Here is a 24,226-nt window from a genome sequence, read left to right as displayed (position 1 = left end):
GCAAATAAGTATTTGAACACCTGTCTATCAGCTAGAATTCTGACCCTCAAAGACCTGTTAGTCTGCCTTTAAAATGTCCACCTCCACTCCATTTATTATCCTAAATTAGATGCACCTGTTTGAGGTCGTTAGCTGCATAAAGACACCTGTCCACCCCATACAATCAGTAAGAATCCAACTACTAACATGGCCAAGACCAAAGAGCTGTCCAAAGACACTAGAGACAAAATTGTACACCTCCACAAGGCTGGAAAGGGCTACGGGGAAATTGCCAAGCAGCTTGGTGAAAAAAGGTCCACTGTTGGAGCAATCATTAGAAAATGGAAGAAGCTAAACATGACTGTCAATCTCCCTCGGACTGGGGCTCCATGCAAGATCTCACCTCGTGGGGTCTCAATGATCCTAAGAAAGGTGAGAAATCAGCCCAGAACTACACGGGAGGAGCTGGTCAATGACCTGAAAAGAGCTGGGACCACCGTTTCCAAGGTTACTGTTGGTAATACACTAAGACGTCATGGTTTGAAATCATGCATGGCACGGAAGGTTCCCCTGCTTAAACCAGCACATGTCAAGGCCCATCTTAAGTTTGCCAATGACCATATGGATGATCCAGAGGAGTCATGGGAGAAAGTCAGATGAGACCAAAATAGAACTTTTTGGTCATAATTCCACTAAACATGTTTGGAGGAAGAAGAATGATGAGTACCATCCCAAGAACACCATCCCTACTGTGAAGCATGGGGGTGGTAGCATCATGCTTTGGGGGTGTTTTTCTGCACATGGGACAGGGCGACTGCACTGTATTAAGGAGAGGATGACCGGGGCCATGTATTGCGAGATTTTGGGGAACAACCTCCTTCCCTCAGTTAGAGCATTGAAGATGGGTCGAGGCTGGGTCTTCCAACATGACAATGACCCGAAGCACACAGCCAGGATAACCAAGGAGTGGCTCTGTAAGAAGCATATCAAGGTTCTGGCGTGGCCTAGCCAGTCTCCAGACCTAAACCAGATAGAGAATCTTTGGAGGGAGCTCAAACTCTGTGTTTCTCAGCGACAGCCCAGAAACCTGACTGATCTAGAGAAGATCTGTGTGGAGGAGTGGGCCAAAATCCCTCCTGCAGTGTGTGCAAACCTGGTGAAAAACTACAGGAAACGTTTGACCTCTGTAATTGCAAACAAAGGCTACTGTACCAAATATTAACATTGATTTTCTCAGGTGTTCAAATACTTATTTGCAGCTGTATCACACAAATAAATAGTTAAAAAATCATACATTGTGATTTCTGGATTTTTTTTTTTAGATTATGTCTCTCACAGTGGACATGCACCTACGATGACAATTTCAGACCCCTCCATGATTTCTAAGTGGGAGAACTTGCAAAATAGCAGGGTGTTCAAATACTTATTTTCCTCACTGTATTATAAAATGTGACCCTGGACCACAAAACCAGTCATATGGGTAAATTTTTTGACATTGAGATTTTATACATCATCTGAAAACTGAATAAATAAGCTTCCCATTGATGTATGGTTTGTTAGGATAGGACAATATTAGGCCGAGATACAACTATTTGAAAATCTGGAATCTGATTGTACAAAGAAATTGAAATACTGAGAAAATCGTCTTTAAAGTTGTCCATTTATGTTGGCGATTGTGCTGCATTCACTCACAAAAATACATGTTTTATATATTTACGGTAGGAAATTTACAAAATATCTTCATGGAACATGATCTTTACTTAATATCCTAATGATTTTTGGCATAAAAGAAAAATCGATAATTTTGACCCATACAATGTATTGTTGGCTATTGCCACAAATATACCCGTGCAACATGTGACTGGTTTTGTGATCAAGGGTCACAAATGTCATTTAATCTTGTGATGGCAACGCTGAATTTTCAGAATCATTATTCCATTCTTCAGTGTCACATCATATCAATGTTAAAACAGTTGTGCTGCTTAAAATTGTAAAATGCAATATTAAAAAAGAAGAAGTTCAGAATGTTAGTGTTTGTTCTACTTAAAGAACATGGTCCACATTTGCTGCGCAGTACAGATTTGATTCATTAAAACAGAAATTCATTCGGGAATGCCGTATGTTTCTGAAACACTAAAAGAAGCTGCTCCCTATTTGTGTCGGAGCGCGTGTGCCAACCGCTAGGCTCCTCTGACAAATCTGAAAGATTATCAAATGATGGGCGTCTGAACCCAGTGGGTCAGCTTCTGTGTGGGCTGAGCCGAAACTATGCCTGTGCGATTATGAGTCAAGAAGCGTGCAGGGTGCAGTGATGTACCAACGCGGAGGGGTTACGTGAGCGTATGTGAGTAAGGAACCATAGTGGGCAAGTTTTTGGTGAGTAGTTGGCCGTAGCGCACAGTGTGTGAGCTATTTATCTGATGGTGTGTGTACAATCATGGCCTCTGGGGTGGTGTGATCGTGTGCTGGAGAATTAGACAGTATTAGTTAGGATTAAAGTGGAATGTGGAATCAGACGGTTAAGGGAGGGAAAGGGCCTCTCCCTGTCCCATGATTCAAAGCTCAATTAGACAAATGATGAGTCAGGAAGGTTGACACATGACATCATCAGCCTAGGCTTTCAGTCATCCCAAGCACGCAGGCAGCTCATGTTCTGCCCTCATATTTCTGACAGTGGGAGCAATGGACTGAGCAAATTTGCTACTTTAAAACCTTGACAAGCTTGTGGAGTCAGACAGGTCACACTTTTAGACCTTACACAAAGAACTTGACTGAACTTGAGCCGGTATCAGTGGTTTGAGCCTCAGTATGTAATTGACGTGAGTTTTATTGGTGGAGTGTTTTTCTCAAATGCAGTGTCCTTACCAGGTGCGACGCAATAAGTTTCAGGTGACCAGTAATTTGCCTGTTCACATAAGCAGAAATGTTGCTTGATACAACACATTTTGTTATATATTTTTAATATACAGTTAAAGCGAAGGATTCAGGAACAATGAGATTTTATTGTGGACGGGATAAACGGTGGAGATGCTACATCAGACCATAATTGGTTTGAGCAAAATTGATAAGAGAACCAAATCAAAAAGGTTTACACGGAAGAGGTTTTATCACTTCTTAACGTCACAACATTGGTTAAGACATAATTTAAAGGAATAGTGGTCAACAAATATGGGGTTTTCAATGGCTGGTACTATTGTGATATCTAAAGAGCAGGGTGAGCAATGTTATATACATAAATTGTATTATGTATAAATTATAATAACAAATGAGTTATACACATAGCTGCTCTAATGAAACAAACCCTGATATTACACAATATTTACTGAGCCGCTGAAAAATGTAAATAAAAACTTATTTTACAGAATATTTAATAAAAATTCACAAAAAAAGTATAAAAAATGGGTTGTTTATTAAAAGAAACTAAACATATTTTTCGAAATAATGAATGAAAATTCATAAAATTCAAAGAAAATGTAGTTTTCCATTTTAATGTTTTAAAAGGTAATTTATTCCTGTGATGGCAAAGTGAAAGTCTGTTGTGCTGCTAAATATTATTTTCTGAAAATCACGTTACTTTTTTCAAGTTATTTTGATGAACAAAATGAATTGTATTATTATTAATAATTTATATACAAATATAACGTCACTTTTGATCAATTTAACGCATTCTTGCTGAATAAAAGTGGTAAATTCCTTTAAAAAATCGAAATGATTGTCACAAAAACAGCTAAGTTTATCCTCTTCCTGGCTGGTGACACAAGCCCAGGCCGCAGCTATGGGTGGAAGGAGGAGGAGGTGCGTGTCATGAGAAGGTTGAGAAACAAGCCTCGGCTTCCTGTGAAGCGGTGCCCACGTGATGTCCGACCGCCCCTCTGGCCCAGCTAAACCCCCAGCAACACTCAGCGACAGGTGCAGGCTACAGCGTTCCCCAACCGGTCCAGCGTTCCTCCATGATCTCCCCCCGCTCGCTGCGGCTGTGTGGTCAGGGCCATCTCTCCCCGGTCTCACAAACAAGCCATTGATCATCCTGGCAGCAAAACAACACAAAGCCCTTCAGGCCCACAAGTGCAGAGAGAGCAGACCAAGCGAGGACAGACAGGTGGATAGGACTTGTCTGTTTGTTTATTTTTGTAGTTAACATGCAAAAAAAAAAAAGCAGGGCACATTTCCTACGGGCACGAGAGGGGGAGGGGGAGCTGATATAGAAGCAGGCCATTAAACGAGCGAACGCTGACAGAGACAACAGTGATTCCAGAGAACGCTGAGCAGTAGAGCAGTTAACAGACTGCCTTCTGTATACTTCGACAGGCAGAATCTGAACAGGGTGTGTGTGTGTGTGTGTAATAGATATTGGGTCTCATTCACTAATGCCAAGCGCTCACCACAAGACTGAAGCTTGTCGCCCTGCACACATTTAACCCTTAAATACATGAACGTTTCGCCATTATAACATTATTATTCGCCATTATTCTCAAAACTATAATTTTCAACATCTTCAAAATCAATATTTTGATCGCTGACAGCTTCTTCACCAGATCCACCATCAAGTGACAGTGCTTAAATTAAACCATTCAAGCGCAATACGACACAAAAGAGAACGTAGCGCTGTACTAAGGCGTCTGTGAATCTCCTATCTGTGTGACACACACACACACAATCGTATGATACACCCAAAAGTATGCCAAAATGCCCGTTTTGTCGAGAATCCTCAAAAGCACGGTCTTAAATGAGTTAAATAGTTCCTTAATTCGTCAGAATTTATTCGTGTAAGATCCGCGGCAGGTCTTAAAGTGACAGCAGCCTAATAAACCTGCTGTTGTCTGTCATCAAGGGTAATAAAAGTACGTCACTCACTGCTCGACTGAATAACTTTCGCAGCTTTAATAAGGATTAATCCATATTTAATTTATAACTTATTCAGTGAAGACTGTGACGTGTTTGATAACTTTATTCAATTTCCTAGCTCTTAGATCTACCTGAAAATCTTAAAGCACTGTTTACAAGGTTACATGGGTCAAAAACAATGAAAACAATAACTTTTTTGTGCATTTTTGCAAGGAATGTAAAAATCTGAACCAGTCTGATTGGGCCAATAATGAAAAAATGTATTTGGAGATTACATGTATGATCACAATATAATAATGTTAGGTGCTATTAATTGTGATTACCTACAGAAAAATGTGCGATTAATTTGTTATTTTTCAATCGATAGACAGCACTAATAAATACACCATGCAATTTTGTGTGAAAACCTTTTCTGTGCACATAAGTTAAAACACTTGTACTAAGATGTTATTGAATGAGACCCATTGTGAGAAAAACAAAAAAGAGGAAGAGAAAAAAGAGGTGAGAGAGAGAAAGAAAACAAGGCAGAGAAGTGGTGTTTTTTAAAGCAGAGTGGCGCTCTGAGATAGAATAACATTCATGCAGGGCAGGGGTGTAACTCTTCCACCTCTTAAAACACGCAGTCAGGCTGTGAGAAAGCATATTTGTTTCCGGTTTCAGTTTGAATGGTAGCACTTAGCGCTGGTTTGCGAGCGGGAGTGGAGACATAGTTGAAGACCGCATCTCTCAGATGCACTCAGATGCTCAAATTAATCTGGCTAAGTGTTAGAGCCGATACGGTGAGGATGAAGATCCCTAAAGCTCCTGAAGGATCTCCTTTCAAAACAGCCCAAATCAGATCTTCTCTATTTATAGCACAGGAATGGGACAAATGTCTGAGGCCTCCCACATTGATGCGAACATCAAGATGAACACACTAATGACTGGTCCTTAAAATGACAATTGGGAGCTGTGAAAGTGTCACCACGTCAAAACAAGGTCTGTATCTTCGGCAAGAGAGCAGAACTTCATATGCTTCGATAAGAGGAACATTACAGCCTTAGCGACTCTCTAATGAGGTCTAAATGTTGCACTCATTTATGAGTGCAACATTAAATTAACATGTTTAGAACATGAATATTAATGCTAATAAGAATATTATTATATTAAGAACTAGAATATTAATATAATATACTATTTTTGACATTTTACTTGAAAACAAGACACTGTAAAGTTGCATCCACTGCATTCAAAATAAATAAATACTTAAATTAATGTAATAAAAGTATCTATTAACAAATGTATTTATTTATTTAAACATAAACGTATAAATATAAATATATAAAATGTTATTACGAATATTAATCATCTTTAAACATTTTAAATCAATATTTATTTTTCTCATTGGCTATTTTTAAACATTATTAATAAAAGTGCATATTATTATACATATGCATGCCTACTATATTCTTAATATTATTAAGCATTATTAGAAATTTTACTGGAAAAAAATACAATTTCAACTAATATGTAAACCTTTATACAATATTAAGGCTTTGCAAAATAAATGTATTATAGTATTTTGTGAAATTTTCCCCCCAAATATTTATAGATAAGTTATATATATATATATATATATATATATATATAATTTTTTTTTTTTCTTTAGTGTACTTTCCATCCCCGTTGTGTTTATGTATTGCACAGGAAATAGCCAATGATGCATCAGTTGAGTAGCATGAATTTGCTAAAACCCCAGTGCCTGCCTCAATAACCGAACACGGGTTATTACGTGGTGCTGTCGCACAGAGAGGGGAAAATAAAACGAACGCCATCTGTTTGCAGGTGCCATGGAGTTCAGTTTGGGGCAGACATCAGGCTACACGGCCCCTGGCGACCGACGTGGGAGGGGCCGCATCTGCTCCGGCTCTGCACACGGTCAGCATGCAAGACCCCCTAAAGCCATTAAACAACACCCCTTCTGCTCATTCTCCCTGCTTTTTAAAAGCCTTTACTGTAAGCCCACCCAGCACTGGGGTCATCACTTTTTGACCCGAGAGTGTGTGTGCGTGTCCTGTGAGAGAGAGCGTGTAGGCGGAAATCTGATCCGATCATGTTGCCTCTCTGCTAAGGCGGAAAAATCAGCATGGACCCGAGCATACATCTGTTTCCAAGAGCTCCCTGCCGGCTTTTACATACACAGCACTCAGATGGTGACTTACAACTACAAAGCAGAGCTAAGTTTTAATGAGCAGAGGTGGCACTTGCATAATCATCTGCAAGTATCAATTTTGCCCAAGATGTTTCTTCTACCTAGGTTTGCGATCTGAACAGACAAAGCGTTTCTCTTGTGTTGTCTTCGCTCGAATGCACGCAAAATAAAACATACAGCATGACCAGTGCAGTTCAATTCACAACACAACCAAATGACTCCTGACCAGTTTATTTTAATAAATTATTCAAAAAGATTCATCAGAAGTCCTCAGTTTTAATCAGTGTAACATATAAATCTGTCATGGCATTTACCCAATTAACATCTGACACACTTACTGACAGGGTGTTGATAAATAGTTTAAGACAGACATTCACAAAAGTGTTCTGATGTATACATAAAAAAAGAGTTATATAGCATAGGCTATTTATATATGATAAAAAGTAAAAATAAATAAATAAATAAATATATTTGCAAATCCTTTAAAAATGTATTTATGATTATTAAAGGGATAGTTCACTTTGAAATAAAATTTTGGTATGTTTTAGCTTACCTCAAGGGCATCCAAGATGTAGGTGTCTTTTTTTCCGTAGTAGTTTCAATTTTGATATTTTTAGGTCAAACCGTTCTTGTCTGTCAGTCGTATAATGCAGGTCTATGGTAACGGTCTCAAAGAGCATGCACAGTCCAAATTAAAACAATTCCACATCGTCCAAATTAAACAATTCCCCATCGTAAGAACACATTGATGGCCTAAGACACGATATATATATATATATATATACGGGGGTATATATATATATATACACTAGATGTCGCCTTGGCTACGGTTTCGTTCCAATGAACTGCAGTAGTGAAGGCGACGTCTAGTGTATATATCTATACCCGCCCGCGCCCTCAGATCATTTGGACGCGGCTGTGTTCAAGAGGTAACAACGATATAAATACTGTTCGTTTTCTCACACAAACCGCTCGTTTCGTGTCTTAGGCCATCAATGTGTACTTACGATGGGAAATTGTTTAATTTGGACGATGTGGAATTGTTTTAATTTGGACTCTGTGCATGCTCTTTGAGACAGTGACCATATACCTGCATTATACGACTGACAGACAAGAACGGTTTGGCCTAAAAATATCAAAATTGAAACTACTGCGGCCTTGAGGTAAGCTAAAACATACCAAAATTTTATTTCAAAGTGAACTATCCCTTTAAGTTAATTAATTAATTTTTAGTTTATTTATATAATTTATTATATTTATTATACACGATAATAATAATAATAATAATACTTTAGATTATTCAATATATTATCATATTATTCAATAATAGCATGTTTTTATTTGGTATTTTATTTTTTCTGTATTTCATTTTCATTTATGGATTGTTTGTATAATTGTCTGTTTTATTTGATCTTATTCTTGTGAAGCGCTTTGAGATGCTTCTTTTAAAGGCACTATAGAAAATAAAGTTTATTATTATAGTAATTTTCATTTTTGGCTGAACTAAATAGGTCAACTGTAATTTCACGTTGACTTAATACAAAAGTCTGCATTTAATCTCAAAATTTAATTAATTGTTGCTAAGGAAGCAAAAATGACATATTAAAGAGATCTTATAGGAAAACACTCCTTGGCAAGAGTTCCTTGGTCAAACAATTTGGTCTTTCCTTTAAAATTGGTTGACCAAAGCACTCTTGCTGGTTAAGCTTTAAGAAGCCTGGTAAGGACATAAACACACTAACATCCAAAACACAACATACACCGAACATTTTAATAGGGCTAAACCTCTCACTTCCTTTCCACTCTGTCTTTAAATGACAGCTAAGGTATAAGTTCTCTTTATATCCTCCCAATCCATCGGAAGCTAAAAGCTTCCTCTCTTTCTAATGATGGTAAGAGCCTTGCAAAATTAATAGAAGTAATGAGGTCCCCTGTGGAGGCAGCCAAGTTGATCTTGAGAGTCAGACCTCTTTTTAGATCTCTCAAGTCCTGCTTTCTCTTGGACCGATCTCGACTCTTTCTTCCTCCACCTATCCACTCAGCCAAATCCTGAGCGACTGTCTCTATCTTGAGCACGGGCATTAAAGCATACCGCATCTCCCCCAACACCAGTGTTGAGAACTACACAGAAATGCCTCTTGAAATCCCTCTGCAAGACTCTCTGGAGATCGGCTCCTCTCGCTGACATTTTTGCACTCAAAAGCCATCTTGATAAGCTATTCACCTTCACAAAAGTGGAGGTGAAGGTCTGGTGTGCCATGTTAACCAGTCATTAAGACTCCAACACTGACTCTGATCGTAAAGCCACCTCAACTCATCTAAATGCACTTCATTGCCTTGACTTCTCCAACATTCACCCATTAAATGGTGACTAAAAGCAGTTATCTATAGAAAACAAAACAGGTTTATATATATATATATATATATATACACAGGGGTGCCAGCTCACATACTGTTATCTGAGAACACAGCCAAACACACTCAAAGATCACGCAGAGAGAGAGAGAGAGAGAGAGAGAGAGAGAGAGAGAGAGAGAGAGAGAGAGAGAGAGAGAGAGGCGTGTTTCAGACAGCGCTCAAACACAAAATTGATTCCTCTTTCGTGTTTACTTGCGCTTGAACATACAGAGAAAATTATGTCAAAATACCTGTCCCGGAACGTATTCTCTTGGTTATGTCATAAGTGAACAGTTGAGAAAGAAACCGGATGCGTGTCAGCAGTATATTTGGTCCGTGCATTCGGTCTTAAAGTGACAGCAAACTAATATTCCTGTCATTAATGTTAAAAAAAAAAAAAAAAAACATCATCATCATCGACCATGTTCGAGAGAAAAGAAGATAGCGAGGAGATCAGTCAGGAGGAAAGTGATTATATCAGCTTGTAGGATAAGTGTGCCATCTCCAGGTGCTTCCCTTGAGAACCAGACCAAAAAAGTGATGTGCACCCCTGTTTAACAGGTTACATGTTTTTCTATTCAAAAATAAATAATATGACCAGAGTCCAGTTCACAAACAAATGACTCTTACAAGCAGTTTCTTTGAATTCACACGTCACCAGTTTCAATCAGTCTAACAAATTAGTCGCTGAAACTGTGATAGCAGTTAACATACTGACAGAAGGTTTACTTGACAATGAGTTGTTTAAGATAAATATTCAAATAAAAAATAAAAGAAATATAATAAGTTGCATAGCATGAAATATTTATATATTTTTAAATAGTAAAAAAAAAATCTTTGTTTTTTTTTAATTACAATTCATTGATATAATTATTGATATAATATTTTATAACATAATAACAATTTTTTATTTTTTTATCAATGTTATGTGCCAACAACCTAAAAACGGAATGTTTTGGAAAACACTGACCCAGACACATGATCAGACACATAGAGGGGTTTCATCACAATACAGACCCATCAGAGACCCCTGTTCTTTCAGTCTCCAAAGCCTGTTACATGTAACAGGAAGCTCAGCTGATTAACATGATTAAAACATCCTGCTCTAGGGCCTGTCGACCACACACAGGAGGCAGCGTCGAGTGACAAGGTCAGCCAAATGTCAGTATGAGTGTGTGTGTGGGTGCGTTAACTGGCCGGGATTAAGACTGGTGAATGTTGACCAGAGAAACAAGTGCCTCTTTACATAGAGAGCTAAATGGTAAAAACTAGATCTAGCAGGTGCGAGTCTGTATGTGTGTGTGCAAAGAAGGCGGGCTTCTTGGTGAGCAGCCAGGCATCAGGTCGATGCAAAGCAGGAAGCAGAGGTCCACAGCCCTTGCGCTGCAGTTCCTGTTCTCTGCAGGGTATCGCCTTCTCAGCGTAGCTGTCTAGAGCCACAGAGCCAACACCCAGCGCCAAATCACTCATACACCCTCACAAACACGCACATATTCACACTCACACGCCGGGAACAGCTCTCTATGTGCTCAAAACCATCAGCCTTTCAGTTTTTCAAATGGCCAAAAGGCACTATTTCTAACCTTTCATAAATTAATAAAGACATCTTGAAGGAATACAGCAGAAGATAAAATCTGAAGTGTGAGACTTCTGAGCCACAATTGCACAAATATTGACTTTTGTTTAAACAGGTTTCCAAGACACGCCCCTTGTCCGTCATTGGTTCTACAAACAGATAGTCCCGCCCTAGTGTCTCTGGGATAGGAGAAAGTGTTTTAACACTTAAAAAGCCACAGACTTGACAACAATGATTATGTTATGGCCAATAACCAACAAATGGCTGACATTAAAATAATAATTAGAAATTAATCAGAAATTAAATTAATTGTTGTAAGGTTTGCTAAAAATTACATTTAACAGTGTTACATTATTTGTGCTTTTACAGATTAATGGCAAATGTAAAATAAATAAATAAGTAGTAGTAATGAGCACGTACAATGAAATGTCCAATCCTTATCAATAAAAAAATCAAATCTAATTTCAGCTGATAACCAATGTGGAATTTATATCATTCACCACAAGTATTTCTGTTTTAATATTTAGTCTAACCACTAAATTGCTGTGCACAAATATGTCAATGATAGCTGTCATGGCTCTCTCTCCCTCCCTCCCTCCCTGTCTCTCTCTCCTCGCTCTCATCAACTGATCAATCAGTCTGTCAGTGGATATGATGCAGGGCAGAAAATGGAGAGGCTGCGGGAGGGAGCCGGAGCGGGTGGAGTGCCGGGAATCCTGGAGCAAAGGCTGACGGGAAATTTCTGCGCTCCGGGGGGCAGCAGGAGCGACTCGGTTCCATAAACAAGGTGCAGGATCGGTCAATAGGTTCCGTCACTCAGCGGGAACAGCGAGTCTCCATGGCAGCGCCACAGGGCCTGTTTATAATCAGGCTTACTGGGACCGAAAATATCAGTGCAAGGGAGAATTGCACAGCATATAATCCACTAACGAGTCACTGTCTTTCACGATGCTGCTTCGAACACCTGTGCCTGGTTTTTGGAGCATTGTTCGATGTCAGACTCACCTGTTTATGTGGTCCTCTCAGGATGTGAGCTCTGGCCCCCTCACACGCCGTCCTCATGGCCTCCAGAGACGGAGTCCCCAGCAGATCTGTGATCAAGTCCAGCTAGAATGTAACAAGGAAAAGAAGAGTAGATAAGTGTTGTATATACAATGAATATAGAACAGCATCTGTAAAAGTTGCAAACATAAGCTCTTTGTACGCAAATACACACCTGAGATCCAGGAATTCGTTTTTTAGCTACTGTAGCTATGTTTTAAGTCCTAATTTATCTAAAAGTATATGATTTACTAAAAGATTGCAGGAGCACAAAGACTCATTTAAACACAAGCAAAGACAAAATTGAAATTTTTAAATAAACAATAAGAAAGTCAGATGGTATGGCATCCACCAATCATATAACATGTTGGGTGAGAGACATAACATGTTGGGTGAACATAACAGAGAGAGAGAGAGAGAGAGAGAGAGAGAGAGAGAGAGAGAGAGAGAGAGAGAGAGAGAGAGAGAGAGAGAGAGAGAGAGAGAGAGAGAGAGAGAGAGAGAGAGAGAGAGAGAGAGAGAGAGAGTAACACATTTTATTACGGATCTCAGAAGGATAAAGCATACACATATATGTAAATAAATTAAAAATAGAAAGTCCTGATTTAAAACAGAAAATAACTGAATTTAATAAAAGAGGAGGAGAAGGACGAAGGGAAAAATATGAGACTAGATCCATGTTCATGATCTGTACACAAACAAACTAGAGCAGAACCATGTTCAAGTAAATCAAATTCTTTACTGGAGAGAATTTAATGAGCCTTAAAGGGAATGTCGATGTGCTGTCGGTGCACATTCAGGGCTGTGGGGACGGAGCTGCGCGCACACACACACAGCCAGAGGAACAACAAGTCCCAGAGCCTCTGACACACTGCAGGGCCAGTATTATTAGAACGCATGGCTTATAATTTTCTGTGTGAAATTTTTTAAACTAAAAAGTTGTATCTATAGTCATACTTCTCAAGACACTGTTTTATGTTACTCCATCATATGTCATGAGATTTATGAGATTCTACACAAAATAAAGGCCTCCGTGTACATGCTAGAGACATGCTGTCAAAGCCGTAACGGTGTTGCTTCTGCCTGCACACAGCCTTCAAGGACAGAGGGTTTCTGGGTCGCGGCCACACTGGGGCTTCAGGACAACAGAGCCTTGAGCTGCCGCCACTCTCTCATTAGCATGGCTGTACTTCATTTGCCAAAAAAACCGTTAAGGTCACAAGCTTAACATCAGTGTCCAGGATTTTCTGTTTTCACTAATAATGTTACTAAGCTGGGAATCTATAATAGCACTACTAATGTAACTTTTCTTGAATTTTTAAATACCGATCCATTTGATTAAATTTTGTTTTTAGAATTTAGAGAATTAAGAGAATTAAACATATACATTTAATACCATAATACCATTTGATCTCTGATAACAAATTACTTTTAAAAACTGTAATGTAGACACATGCATTTTCTGTAAAGCTGCTTGTATTGTGAAAAGCGCTATACAAATAAAGTGAATTGATCTGAATTGGATTGAATAAATGTATAGGTAAAAATCTTTATTACAGGTCACTAAAACTGTATTCTGCATTAAAAATATATTTGTGAAAACAGCACCAATTGCTGTGTTACTAGCAGCATCATATGCACAACATTTTTAGTGACTTAATGTGACAAATATTGGTGACACTTTACAATAAGTATCAGTACAATAAGCATCTTTACTAAAGCTCCATTAGTTAACATTAGTCAATAAAAATAGAACTAATCATGTTAGCCCTTTAAATAATATTAACAGTTCCAACTTGTGATTTTTATAATGTTAAAATGAATGATAAATGCTTTAGAAGTATTTTTCAATGTTAGTTCATGTTGATTAATGTACAAATGGAACTTTATTGTAAAGTGTTACCGAAATATTTCACGTGTCAACACATGACTTCAGTAAAATAAAATATCCTATAAAGTACATTTTAAATATTAACTCTTCCATTAAGGTAAAAGCTGTCAGAATGTACACAAGTTGTTACAATCACGGATCTTTTCTGCCAATTTCTTACGCATTTCTTTTGAAGGTTCTTGCAATTTAACCCATACAAAACATACGGTTCCTAGCCAAACCTGTTGGAAACCTGTTGCCCGATGTTTTGCTTACTCGCCGAGTCGCCATAGTCAATTTTGGCGAGTGCTGCTGAACTCGTCTCTATTTCACACATCTGAGAGGCCAAATTATCCACAATCATACTGCAATGAGAGCAGTAAGAAGTTTCCTTTTACAACATGTAATACTGCAGACTGTAAGTTGTGGAAAAAGTCAAAAGACACAAAGTGAGTAGAATATGTTCCTAGATTAACGTCCTTAGCTCTTCTGAAATCAGAGGGCTCTATTTGGCTGATAAGAATGTTGCTCTAAGAACAATAAATAATGTTGACAGGAACATGTTCTACTTGTATAAATCACATTGAGCTGTGTGAAAGGGCCCGTTCCTGCCTACAGATCGTGTGCTGAGCATGAGCGTAGGTGAATACCTGTTGGATGGGACTCTGGGCCTGGAAGAGGATGCGTCGGCCAAGCAGCTCGGCAAAGATGCAACCCACAGACCAGATGTCGATGGCGTTGGAATAGTGTCTGCTCCCCATCAGGATCTCTGGCGCTCTATAGTACTGCGTCACCACCTCCTGGGTCATGTGACGCGACTCGTCCAGCTCCTCCACTCTCGCCAGGCCAAAGTCACAAATCTGTGTGCATATTACCATTATTCGAACGCTTATTAGGTTGACGTGGAGTCTGCAGTGTGCATGTCTTGACAGGGATGGAGAAGATGTTGAAAAATGCTATTTTTTTTCAATAAATCAAGCAATAAAAACAAAATCTCTTACTCTAGCATCTCTTCACGCTAGCCTATAACATGATGTCCCTTGTTGTCTGTTTTTTTATTGTTTTTTTTTTTTTTTTATTGGTTTAGGTGTATTTATAATTCTTTTTAGAACATTGTACAGCACATTGGTCAAATGTGGTTGTTTTTAATTGAGCTTTATAAATAAATTCAGATTGAGAAAATTAGGTGGAGAGGCACATTCACGTTTTAACCAAAGAGATAAACACTAAAAGCGCTATAAACACAAGACCCAATTTTCCATCATCTTGAGCTGCTTGAGTGCTCATGGGGAATAAATAAATGAGAAATGCCTTTTCTCTCCACCCTCTCTCAGAAAGAAGGCACATAAGAGCCTAACATGTATTACTAACAATTTACCAAAGCAGCTCCACCCAGTATATCCCAGCGGGATAATTTTAGTTTTAGGCCTTCCCATAAGACAAATTCAAATTCTGCAAGAAACACTAAAACATGCACTTTATTGAAATGATTTCTTGTTTTTTCTTGTTCCATCCACGGAATGAGTGACAAGCTGCCAAGGCGGTGCTATGTGGTTGCTAGGTGGTTAAGTCAAAAGAGCCTGTGTTTCCCATTTTATAGTCAGGACTCCATCCATGTATTTTAAGTGAAATCGCATAAAAAATGCTAGATGGAAATGTCAAAACACATAAATTATGATCGAACACATTTATAAAATAAATTCCTAGATGTGCACACAAAAGTAAATTATTTATTACCATAGTAGCATTTATTCATATTTTGAATTATATTTTCAGTTTTATATTTTCTGTGGTCCAATAGCATAATCTATTCCTGCTCTCCCCTCAAGCGCACTTCTCTTGCTGTTGGGTGAAGTCAGCACGCACATACATCGAGAATTTATCTCTTTCTTTATCTCCCTCTCTCTTCCTATATCTCCCATATCACCTTTGCTTTCTCTTTTGTAGCTGAGCTCTTGCTATGGGATCCAAAATGAAGATTTATGTCAGGAACTGAGCAGATGAATCAATCCCAGGAGGACCCTGACCCCCTTGGAGCCAGAGATTATGTGTTAGTGTGTGTGTGTATGCTGTAGACCTGGCCTGGCCAGATAGATATGAAGCGTCCTCGGAAGAAAGGAATTATAAAGACAGAATTTAAGGCCCATAGGCTAGAGTGTATAATGCTAAAATAGCAGGAGAGCACAGAGAAACAAGAAGCCAGTGCAATAGAGCTAAAACAGTCAAAATCTCATATTTATCCAACAAAAAGTATATTACACGTAAAAGCACAGCTAAATGTGGCATTTATTACAGTGCTTAATGTAAAGATTGTTTTAAGTTAATGATGGCTTTTTATGTTGAAAGGCTATAATTACTCATTTCATCCTCAGACAAAATTGACAAAATAATCCATTTAATAGAGACATTAGTTGCAGAATTGGTAGATACTGGTTTTCATTTATAATATATTTACGTTGTTGCTAAATTAATTTGGAGATTCAGTGTGAACATAATTAATATTAATATTAGGTGTGATTAATCGTGATTAATTACAGAACAATTAATTACTTATTTTATCAAATGACATCACTAAATTAATATAAACAATTATCTTAAGAGTCTGACTTTGAAGAGTACTTTTCAGGGTCAATGTGCGTAAAATTTCAGAAATATTAAATTAATTCTAACATCCAAGCTGAACTATCAGAAAAGACAAAATGTACATTTTGACTAGTATTTCACTAACCTTCAGCACACAATTGCTGTTGACCAGTAGGTTACCAGGTTTAATGTCTCTATGTAAAATGCCAGCTGAGTGTAGATACTTCAATCCTGTGGACACAACATATACATCAGTCATCAAAGACATTTTGTGGACACAAACTGTATTGATATGAAGCATATGCTGTGCAGGTTTCTTGTTTGCTTAGAAATCTAATCCAGTTTACATATAAACAGACTTGTGCCCTATGGTGGTATCTTCACTCTAGGATGTAATAGAGCTTTGTGTCACTTCAAAACACTGTTATACGCGTTTCATGTGATTCATTAGGAATAAGGTGAACTGGTCCCTTTAAAACATGTCAGTTATCCTACAGTAAACAAAACATCCGAAAGGAGATTGATTGGTTCTCCCATTCCCATTCTTACACTCTTCCTCCTCAATGTCTCTGGTGAGAATATGATAGTAAGGAACATGAAGTGTGTGTGATTGTCTGCACGTTTCTCTACCCATGAGATCTTGGTGAAAAAAGACTAGGGTGGAGAATGTGCGTGTCTGACCTCTGAAGGTGAAGTTTGAAGATTTGAAATAAAGGGCATAGTGTGTGTGTGTATCTCACCTCTGAGGATCTGATAGAGAAAGACTTTGACGTGGTCAGAGCTCAGGGGCTGTGGAGACACGATGATCTTATGGAGGTCACTCTGCATCAACTCCGTCACCACATAACTGCGGTTATGTCAAGGGAAACATCCATGCCAAAAATAACAGCAGGAAGTTCACACATACAGTACAGCAGTGCTTTGAATGATAGGCAGTTTTAGCACTCATCTAAAAACAGAGCCAATGGATAGGGAGGTCATGGGGAAGTGGAGAGGGTGAATGTGAAGAGGACTAGCATTTGTCTAAAGCGCCTCTCCTAAACTGGAGCACACAGTCAGGAGTATTAGTCACACATTGCTACTTCTTTTAATCACAGATTTTACACATGCAAAATATGATGATGAGGCATACATTATACTAAAACACCATTTTTTTAGAGCTGTTTAGTAGACTTTAGTTACAGCTTTGTGGAGTAACCAGCAATAAAAAATTGCTGTTTTCAAAACAGTAACAAGCTACTGTTTTCTTTGTTAAACTTGTTAGTTTACAGACCCCTGTTCTAGAATGATCTTTTCTGTCATTCATTTCATTGTCTTCATTTTAGTAAATAATTTTCTAAAAATCATTAAATAAATGGGTCTTATGGGTATTTTTTTTAAATTGAGATTTATACATCATCTGAAAGCTGAATATATAATCTTTCCATTGATGTATGGTTTGTTAGGATAGGACAATATTTGGCCGAGATACAACTATTTGAAAATCTGTAATCTGAGGGTGCAAAAAAATCGAAATATTGAGAAAATCGCCTTTAAAGTCCAACTGAAATCAAAATTGACCCTATTTACTTTGTTAGCGCATATTACTAGTCTTGTGGTGAAAAATTAATCCGTGCAAGTTGATACACAGAAAAATATTGTTTGCCGTCGTAATCTTTAATCAAAGTCTGGAGTTACTTCCGGTCTGGAATGGCGTTCCTTCTCTGATGATGTAGGTTTGACGGCTTGGGTTGGGAAACGCTTAACCACTCCCCTCAAACCGTTAGTCTGTTATGAGCAGAGATGGAGAGGAGGAGCGCTAGAGTAAAACCCTGCCCTCTGTTCAATATTCCCTTTCACTGGGATATACGTCACAACACTGGAGAAAAGTCGTTTGCAACTTCCGGTTCACGCAGACTTTAAAGTTGTCCATTTCTATTGCCGATAGTGCTGCATCCATTCACAAAAATAAATGTTTTATATATTTAAGGTGGGAAATTTACAAAATATCTTCATGGAACATGATCTTTACTTAATATCCTAATGATTTTTGGCATAAAAGAAACATCTATAATTTTGACCCATACAATGTTTTGTTGGCTATTGCCACAAATATACCCGTGCAACATAAGACTGGCTTTGTGATCCAGGGTCACATATATTTAATTGTAACGGTACATGTATTCATTCCGGACGGTCATGGTACGGACGTCGCGGTTCGGTGCATACAGTCAGAAGACAAATACAGTCACAGGCGATCCACACTCCGATCCAGAAGCGCATGATAATGCAACATTTTACATTTTTAAATTCGTTTTAGAATCATCATTATAGTAATAGAAGTGAAAATGAAATAAACAGTTATTCTTGAGAACAAAATCTCCATCACTGTTTAGTTACTTTGAATTTACAACAAGCAATGCAAGTATCATTATTGCTATTGTACACCTGCAGAAAAAAGAAGGTGGCATTACATTCTTGTGAAGACCGACAGCAGGTCCTAACACCTGTTCTGCCAAACACATGGCACTGGGAGGTTTCGCAGAAACATCAGGGTGTGATGATGTGGCAATTACACAGTGATGAATGTAGATGTTGAAAACACACATGGAAAGTGTTACAACAGTCAATGAGCGAGATGAATCCAAGAGGGAACATAATCCAATCAACATAACTACATTTACTGTAATTCACTTTTTTACGTCGTGACCATCAAAAGCTCAAAAAAACAAGGCATTTAAGGACAAAATTACATACAAGACCTCTATAATAATTCCCAGAATATAAAGCACACAAAGATGAGCTGCTCTTTGACATATGGTCCAGCTAATAAACACAAACTGAAGAATTGACACTTGCAAGTATCTAGGTCTGACCTTTATGTGGCTATTATGTTGTAGAATATTATGTTGAATAATCTTCACCTGGAGACACACATTATGACTCATTCATGTGCTAAAGAACGAACAAGGAGCAATTATCTGCTTCAGAGCTACTAGTCTGTCAAAACAAACACCAACTTCAGCAATCAACACATATGAGCGCAGACTCAACACGTCTGCTGTCAGTAAATACGAGTGATGGAGAAAGCGTAGGAGGACTTCCAGCAAAGACAAACCGCCTGTGATCTTCCTTTTATAAACACATAAAGATGAGCCGTTCTCTGCCACTCGGTCCATTTGAGCGTTCGCACTCGCTGCTAGGGAGTCAGATGCAGAAAGAAACATCTATAATTTTGACCGATGCAGATCTGTGGTTCAAAAAAAAAAACCATCCAGTCATCTACACTGTGGCCGAGTCAGCAGAGGCAACCCTCCTGTGTGTGTGTGTGTGTGTGTGATAACTACAGCTGAGCATGCAGGACTGCTTGATTGACTGTCTGCTGGGACAAGCTCATCTTCTACCCACCCCTCGGTTTTCCCAGCTACAAGTGTCACAAGTATTTTCATGCCATCTTTCACAGTGTCACTGCAAATTGACACGGCTTCTTTTCGCAGCCTTGGATGCATCTCTCTTCCTCTTTTTGTGTCTCTTAGGCAGTTTTTTTTAAAAGTGCTCTCTACATATTTATGCCCGTTTTCACAGACAAGGCTTTACAGTCCCAGACTAAAATGCATGTTTGAGCTTTCTGAACTGAAAGCAATTTGCACTAATATACCTTAAAATACTTCAGTGTCATTGATGTGTCTCAAGATGCACACCAGTAATGTTTTGTAAAAAATGTACTACTTAAATGCCCTTATTTAACTAAGGCCAAGTCCTGGCTTAGTGTAAGCCCTGTCTGTGAAACCAGGCCTTAGTGTTTTAAAATAATGAACTTGCAAGTAACTAATCTTGCAATTATTCACATCTTGCAACATAACTAAAAAATAAAAATAAATAAATAAATAAAAGAACTAAACTAAAAACCATTTTCCTAACTCCAAAATTAACAAAAATAAATTGAAAATGGCCACAAATTAGTTTTTAATAATAATTTTTGGTTAAATTTAACAATATGAAACTTTTTTTAACACCAGATAGCACATAACTAATCAAAACTAACAATTTAAGAGTTAAAATTAACAAACTCTAAAATAAATTGAAAAGATTAATTTAATTCTTTATAAAAAACAACAACTTAAACTACAATAAAGGTGTGGTCACACTGCCGAAATCTAGTCATTTCAAAAGGAATCCACGCAATCGGGAATTTAGCATGAGGGTGAAATTTTGTAATGGGTTGGTCACACAAATTTGCCACATTGACCAACAGAAAGTTGCTTAATTTGAAAGAGAATTCTCTGCAAGCTGTGCTTCATTATCACTACACTTTTAACATTAGACAATCACTTTTTTGCTCTTAGCAAATTTTGCCAACATTCTACTAATGTGATCACACTGAACAATTTAGACTCCACAGGGTACTTGAGCAAACATTTAGCAAGTCCCTGAAAACCACCCAGAAAACTAGCATTGTGAAAACTCCTTCTCTTCAGAAAATCTAGTTATGTCCCAACAATTCGACAGCTTATGGACTATAAATAGCCAATTCTCTCCCTTTTTCCTATCTGAGATTTTCACATCCACTATTAAACAAAAGCAATATTTGTTTCACAGCTCTTTGTGGGGTAATAAAACATTAATACACTGCAAAAGGGCAATGGAGCTTTGCTGTCAGTGCTACACAAAATGGATTTCTGGAGTATTTAGTAACTTATTTAGTAACTCGCTAGACGTGGTGTAACTTATCAACCACACCATTTACTAATTAACAAGTCAGTAACAGCATGCTAAAAATACAGTGTTACTTTTTTAAAATAGTATTCAATGTTGAAAAGACAATTCACCTGAAAATTAAATCTCTGACATTTACTCAAACTCATGCTGTTGAATGACTTTCTTTTGTGGTGGTTTCACAAAAGGCGTTTTTTAAAAAGAATATCCTCGCAGCTCTTTTCAATATCATGACAATAGTGAATGAGAACTAGGGCTTTTTAAGCTTAAAAAGGACAAAACCTGCCATAAAAGTATTCAAAAGTGGTTCATAAAAAAGCCTTATAGTTTTACATGAGGGACACACACAAAACTGTTCAGACTACACAATATTTTTGTCTGTTACGATAGTCACTGTGTCAGATTATGCAATTTTGACTCCTAAATTCTTGTCATGTCGTGGACATGAAACACGTCAGACTACACGTAGCTTGCTACTTGACCAATCATCGCCAGCCGTTCTTATATAGCTCAATACCAAAAAAAGTTTCAAGTGGTTGTGCCAAATTCAACTAAAAAATGTAAACATTTTTAGTGACTTCTGCAGTCTCAATATTATTCAACTCTATGAATAGAATCCCTCACAACAGCACAAATCTGTAAAATAGGTTCAGGTTCCTTTATTTTATACCCGTAGGTAAATTAGGTTTCAGTGAACAAGTTCAGGCTGTTTCTCATACATATCATAGACAATACAATAGACAACACTATAAAAACAACACGAACCACTAAAACATTATAATAAATCCATTACTTCATCTTTTTACTATTCAAATAATTAATCACTATTCATATTTTTATATTCAAGCACACCTGATGCAACTAATAAAGGGCTTCATTAGTTGCACCAGGTTAGCTTGAGCTAGAACACATGAAATACCTGAACTGGCTAGGTTTGTTGAGTGTCACGTTTGACTGTATGTTAGAAATATGGTCAAGATAATGGTTTAGAGAAGACATAATCGTAATAACAGCAAAATGGTGTTCTACTAAGTATGCTAAATGCTTTGTGTTCTAACTAAAGATGCTTGTCATTAAGGGATTGAATAATTTTGAGACTGCAGAAGTCATTAAACGTTGCTTTTTCAGTTCAATTTGGGAAATCCACTTGAAACAGTTGTTGTGTTGAGCTATTTCAATTACTTTTGCTTGATATGTTCAATGCAAACAGCTGAAAGTCTGTAAATTTTGCCAATACACCTGATTTGCAGTGGGGGCTGAATTATTTAGATTACAACTGTATGTAGTTGATCTATAACAAGCGATTCAGAATCAGAATTGTGGGATTTACAACATGTAGCCAGCCACTTCAAAGTAAGTGGCCGGTGGGGAAAAAAATAGAGTAAACTTTCGAATTACATCAGATATCAATAAAACACGTTGTCAAATTGTATTTGAAACTAAAGGATTATTATTGCCGTTTCCATATTTTACAAGTAGCATTGTATTTTTTTCTAGTAGCCTACTATGTGTATTTAAATATCAGAAACATAAAATAAACATGATATAGTTGTAAACACAGAACAGTTGTGATCTGTGGTTGTGATACATGACAAGTGAGAGCGTCCGTATCTGGCTCAGCGGCAACAAAAGTGCGAACACAGATTTAAATTTAGCAGTTGATGATGTGATGCACTGAACGTTCTAATCACACCTGAGTGATTGTGTCAAATGTGAAAATATAGATTTTTGTCATTTGGAAGCTGCATTCAAAATCCATCTTGTTCAAAAATTTGAGGGTGCACGTGCCCCTTGGTTTGAATGGGCATGACACCTCTCCTGCCATGTTTCAGCTATAAAAGCACACATCATCTGGTTGGTGAAGCTTGCTCTCTCTAATTGGCTATTGCGGGTATCCCATCGGAGGCGTAAATATCAAACACGTTTGATATTTACGATTTGGGATTGGGAAGGCACCGACTCGATTGGGAGCAGTAAAATAATCGTAATGACACCACACATTTGAGGAATTTCTTGGATAAAAAAGATCGAGCAAAAAATCTTCAAGTGTGTCGAGCCTTACGAATCACCAAGACACCCCATGTCAAACAGATCGCGCCTTATATCATGTAGTCTGAACCCAGCATAAGTCTTGCAGGTTTAGAATGACATAAGTATGAGTAAATGAATGCTCAAATTGTCATGCTTGAGTGACAAATCCCTTTAAAAATCACACCCTTGAGACTTTTTAACCAGGTAGGGTTTTTCAAAAGCAGATCTGCGGAGAGCTCCAGGCAGACCTCCACACGATATTTCGATAATCGCCTGAGAACAGAGGGCTTTTGTCACGTGCCTAATTAGCCTCATGCAAATGACGGCTACGCTTGATTGCTTCACTGAAATGCAAATTACACATCCTCCGAGCTCGGTTCTCCGCAGACACACACACACACACACACATACTGAAGAGCTGAATGGGGACTACAGGAGTGAAGTCTGTGGCACTCCGTCGGTTCTCTGTGGCCCGTGACTTTTTCTTTCTCTCCCGTGACTCTCTCTGTCTCCCTCCCACTAAATTAGCATTTAACCAGTGTTGCCGGATCACTATGCCAGCTAACACAGCTTGACTGTGGGCAGAGGTGGAGAGGCACCTGTGGTCTGGAGCTCCCTTTCAGAATGACTAACTGACAGTTGAGGGTTACAGAAGGAAGTGGAGTGATTCTACTAAACAAGTAGAAAACAAAAAGACACCTGCATGTATAGTGTAACATATACACACGCCATATCAAGACTGAAATCAGAATGAATGCATAAAAAACATCCTTTTAATATTCACAATGCTTCATTGTGTGCTTTCAGAAAATATCTTGGTAAATAAACATGAGAATCTTAACACTATATGTAAATATACTATAGCTGGTGTATTTTGACTATATTTGGAAGGCTATTTGTCAAATGTATAGTATAGTGAAATATTTGCTCACTGTATTAGCATGATTTAATACATTTATTTGTTTAACACATTAAATATGGCAGGTACTTTGTCTTCAAATGCAAAGGCATTAGCCTA

General features: G+C 37.9%; 1 protein-coding gene across 1 annotated transcript in view; it reads right to left on the bottom strand.

Annotated features, from left to right (window-relative positions):
* nlk2 (nemo-like kinase, type 2) overlaps positions 1–24,226 on the bottom strand; it is a 70,528-nt gene that overhangs the window by 7,275 nt on the left and 39,027 nt on the right. Inside the window, exons 4-7 of the mRNA XM_081370968.1 lie at positions 17,223–17,329; positions 16,628–16,713; positions 14,550–14,759; positions 11,994–12,095 (exon numbers count right to left, since the gene is read on the bottom strand). Of these exons, the coding sequence (XP_081227094.1) occupies positions 11,994–12,095; positions 14,550–14,759; positions 16,628–16,713; positions 17,223–17,329 (505 nt within the window). The remainder of the gene's footprint in view (positions 1–11,993; positions 12,096–14,549; positions 14,760–16,627; positions 16,714–17,222; positions 17,330–24,226) is intronic.

This window comes from Scardinius erythrophthalmus (genome assembly GCF_964197995.2).
Source record: "Scardinius erythrophthalmus genome assembly, chromosome: 7".
Lineage (NCBI taxonomy): Eukaryota > Metazoa > Chordata > Actinopteri > Cypriniformes > Leuciscidae > Scardinius > Scardinius erythrophthalmus.
This window is presented reverse-complemented; position numbering and strand designations above follow the sequence as displayed.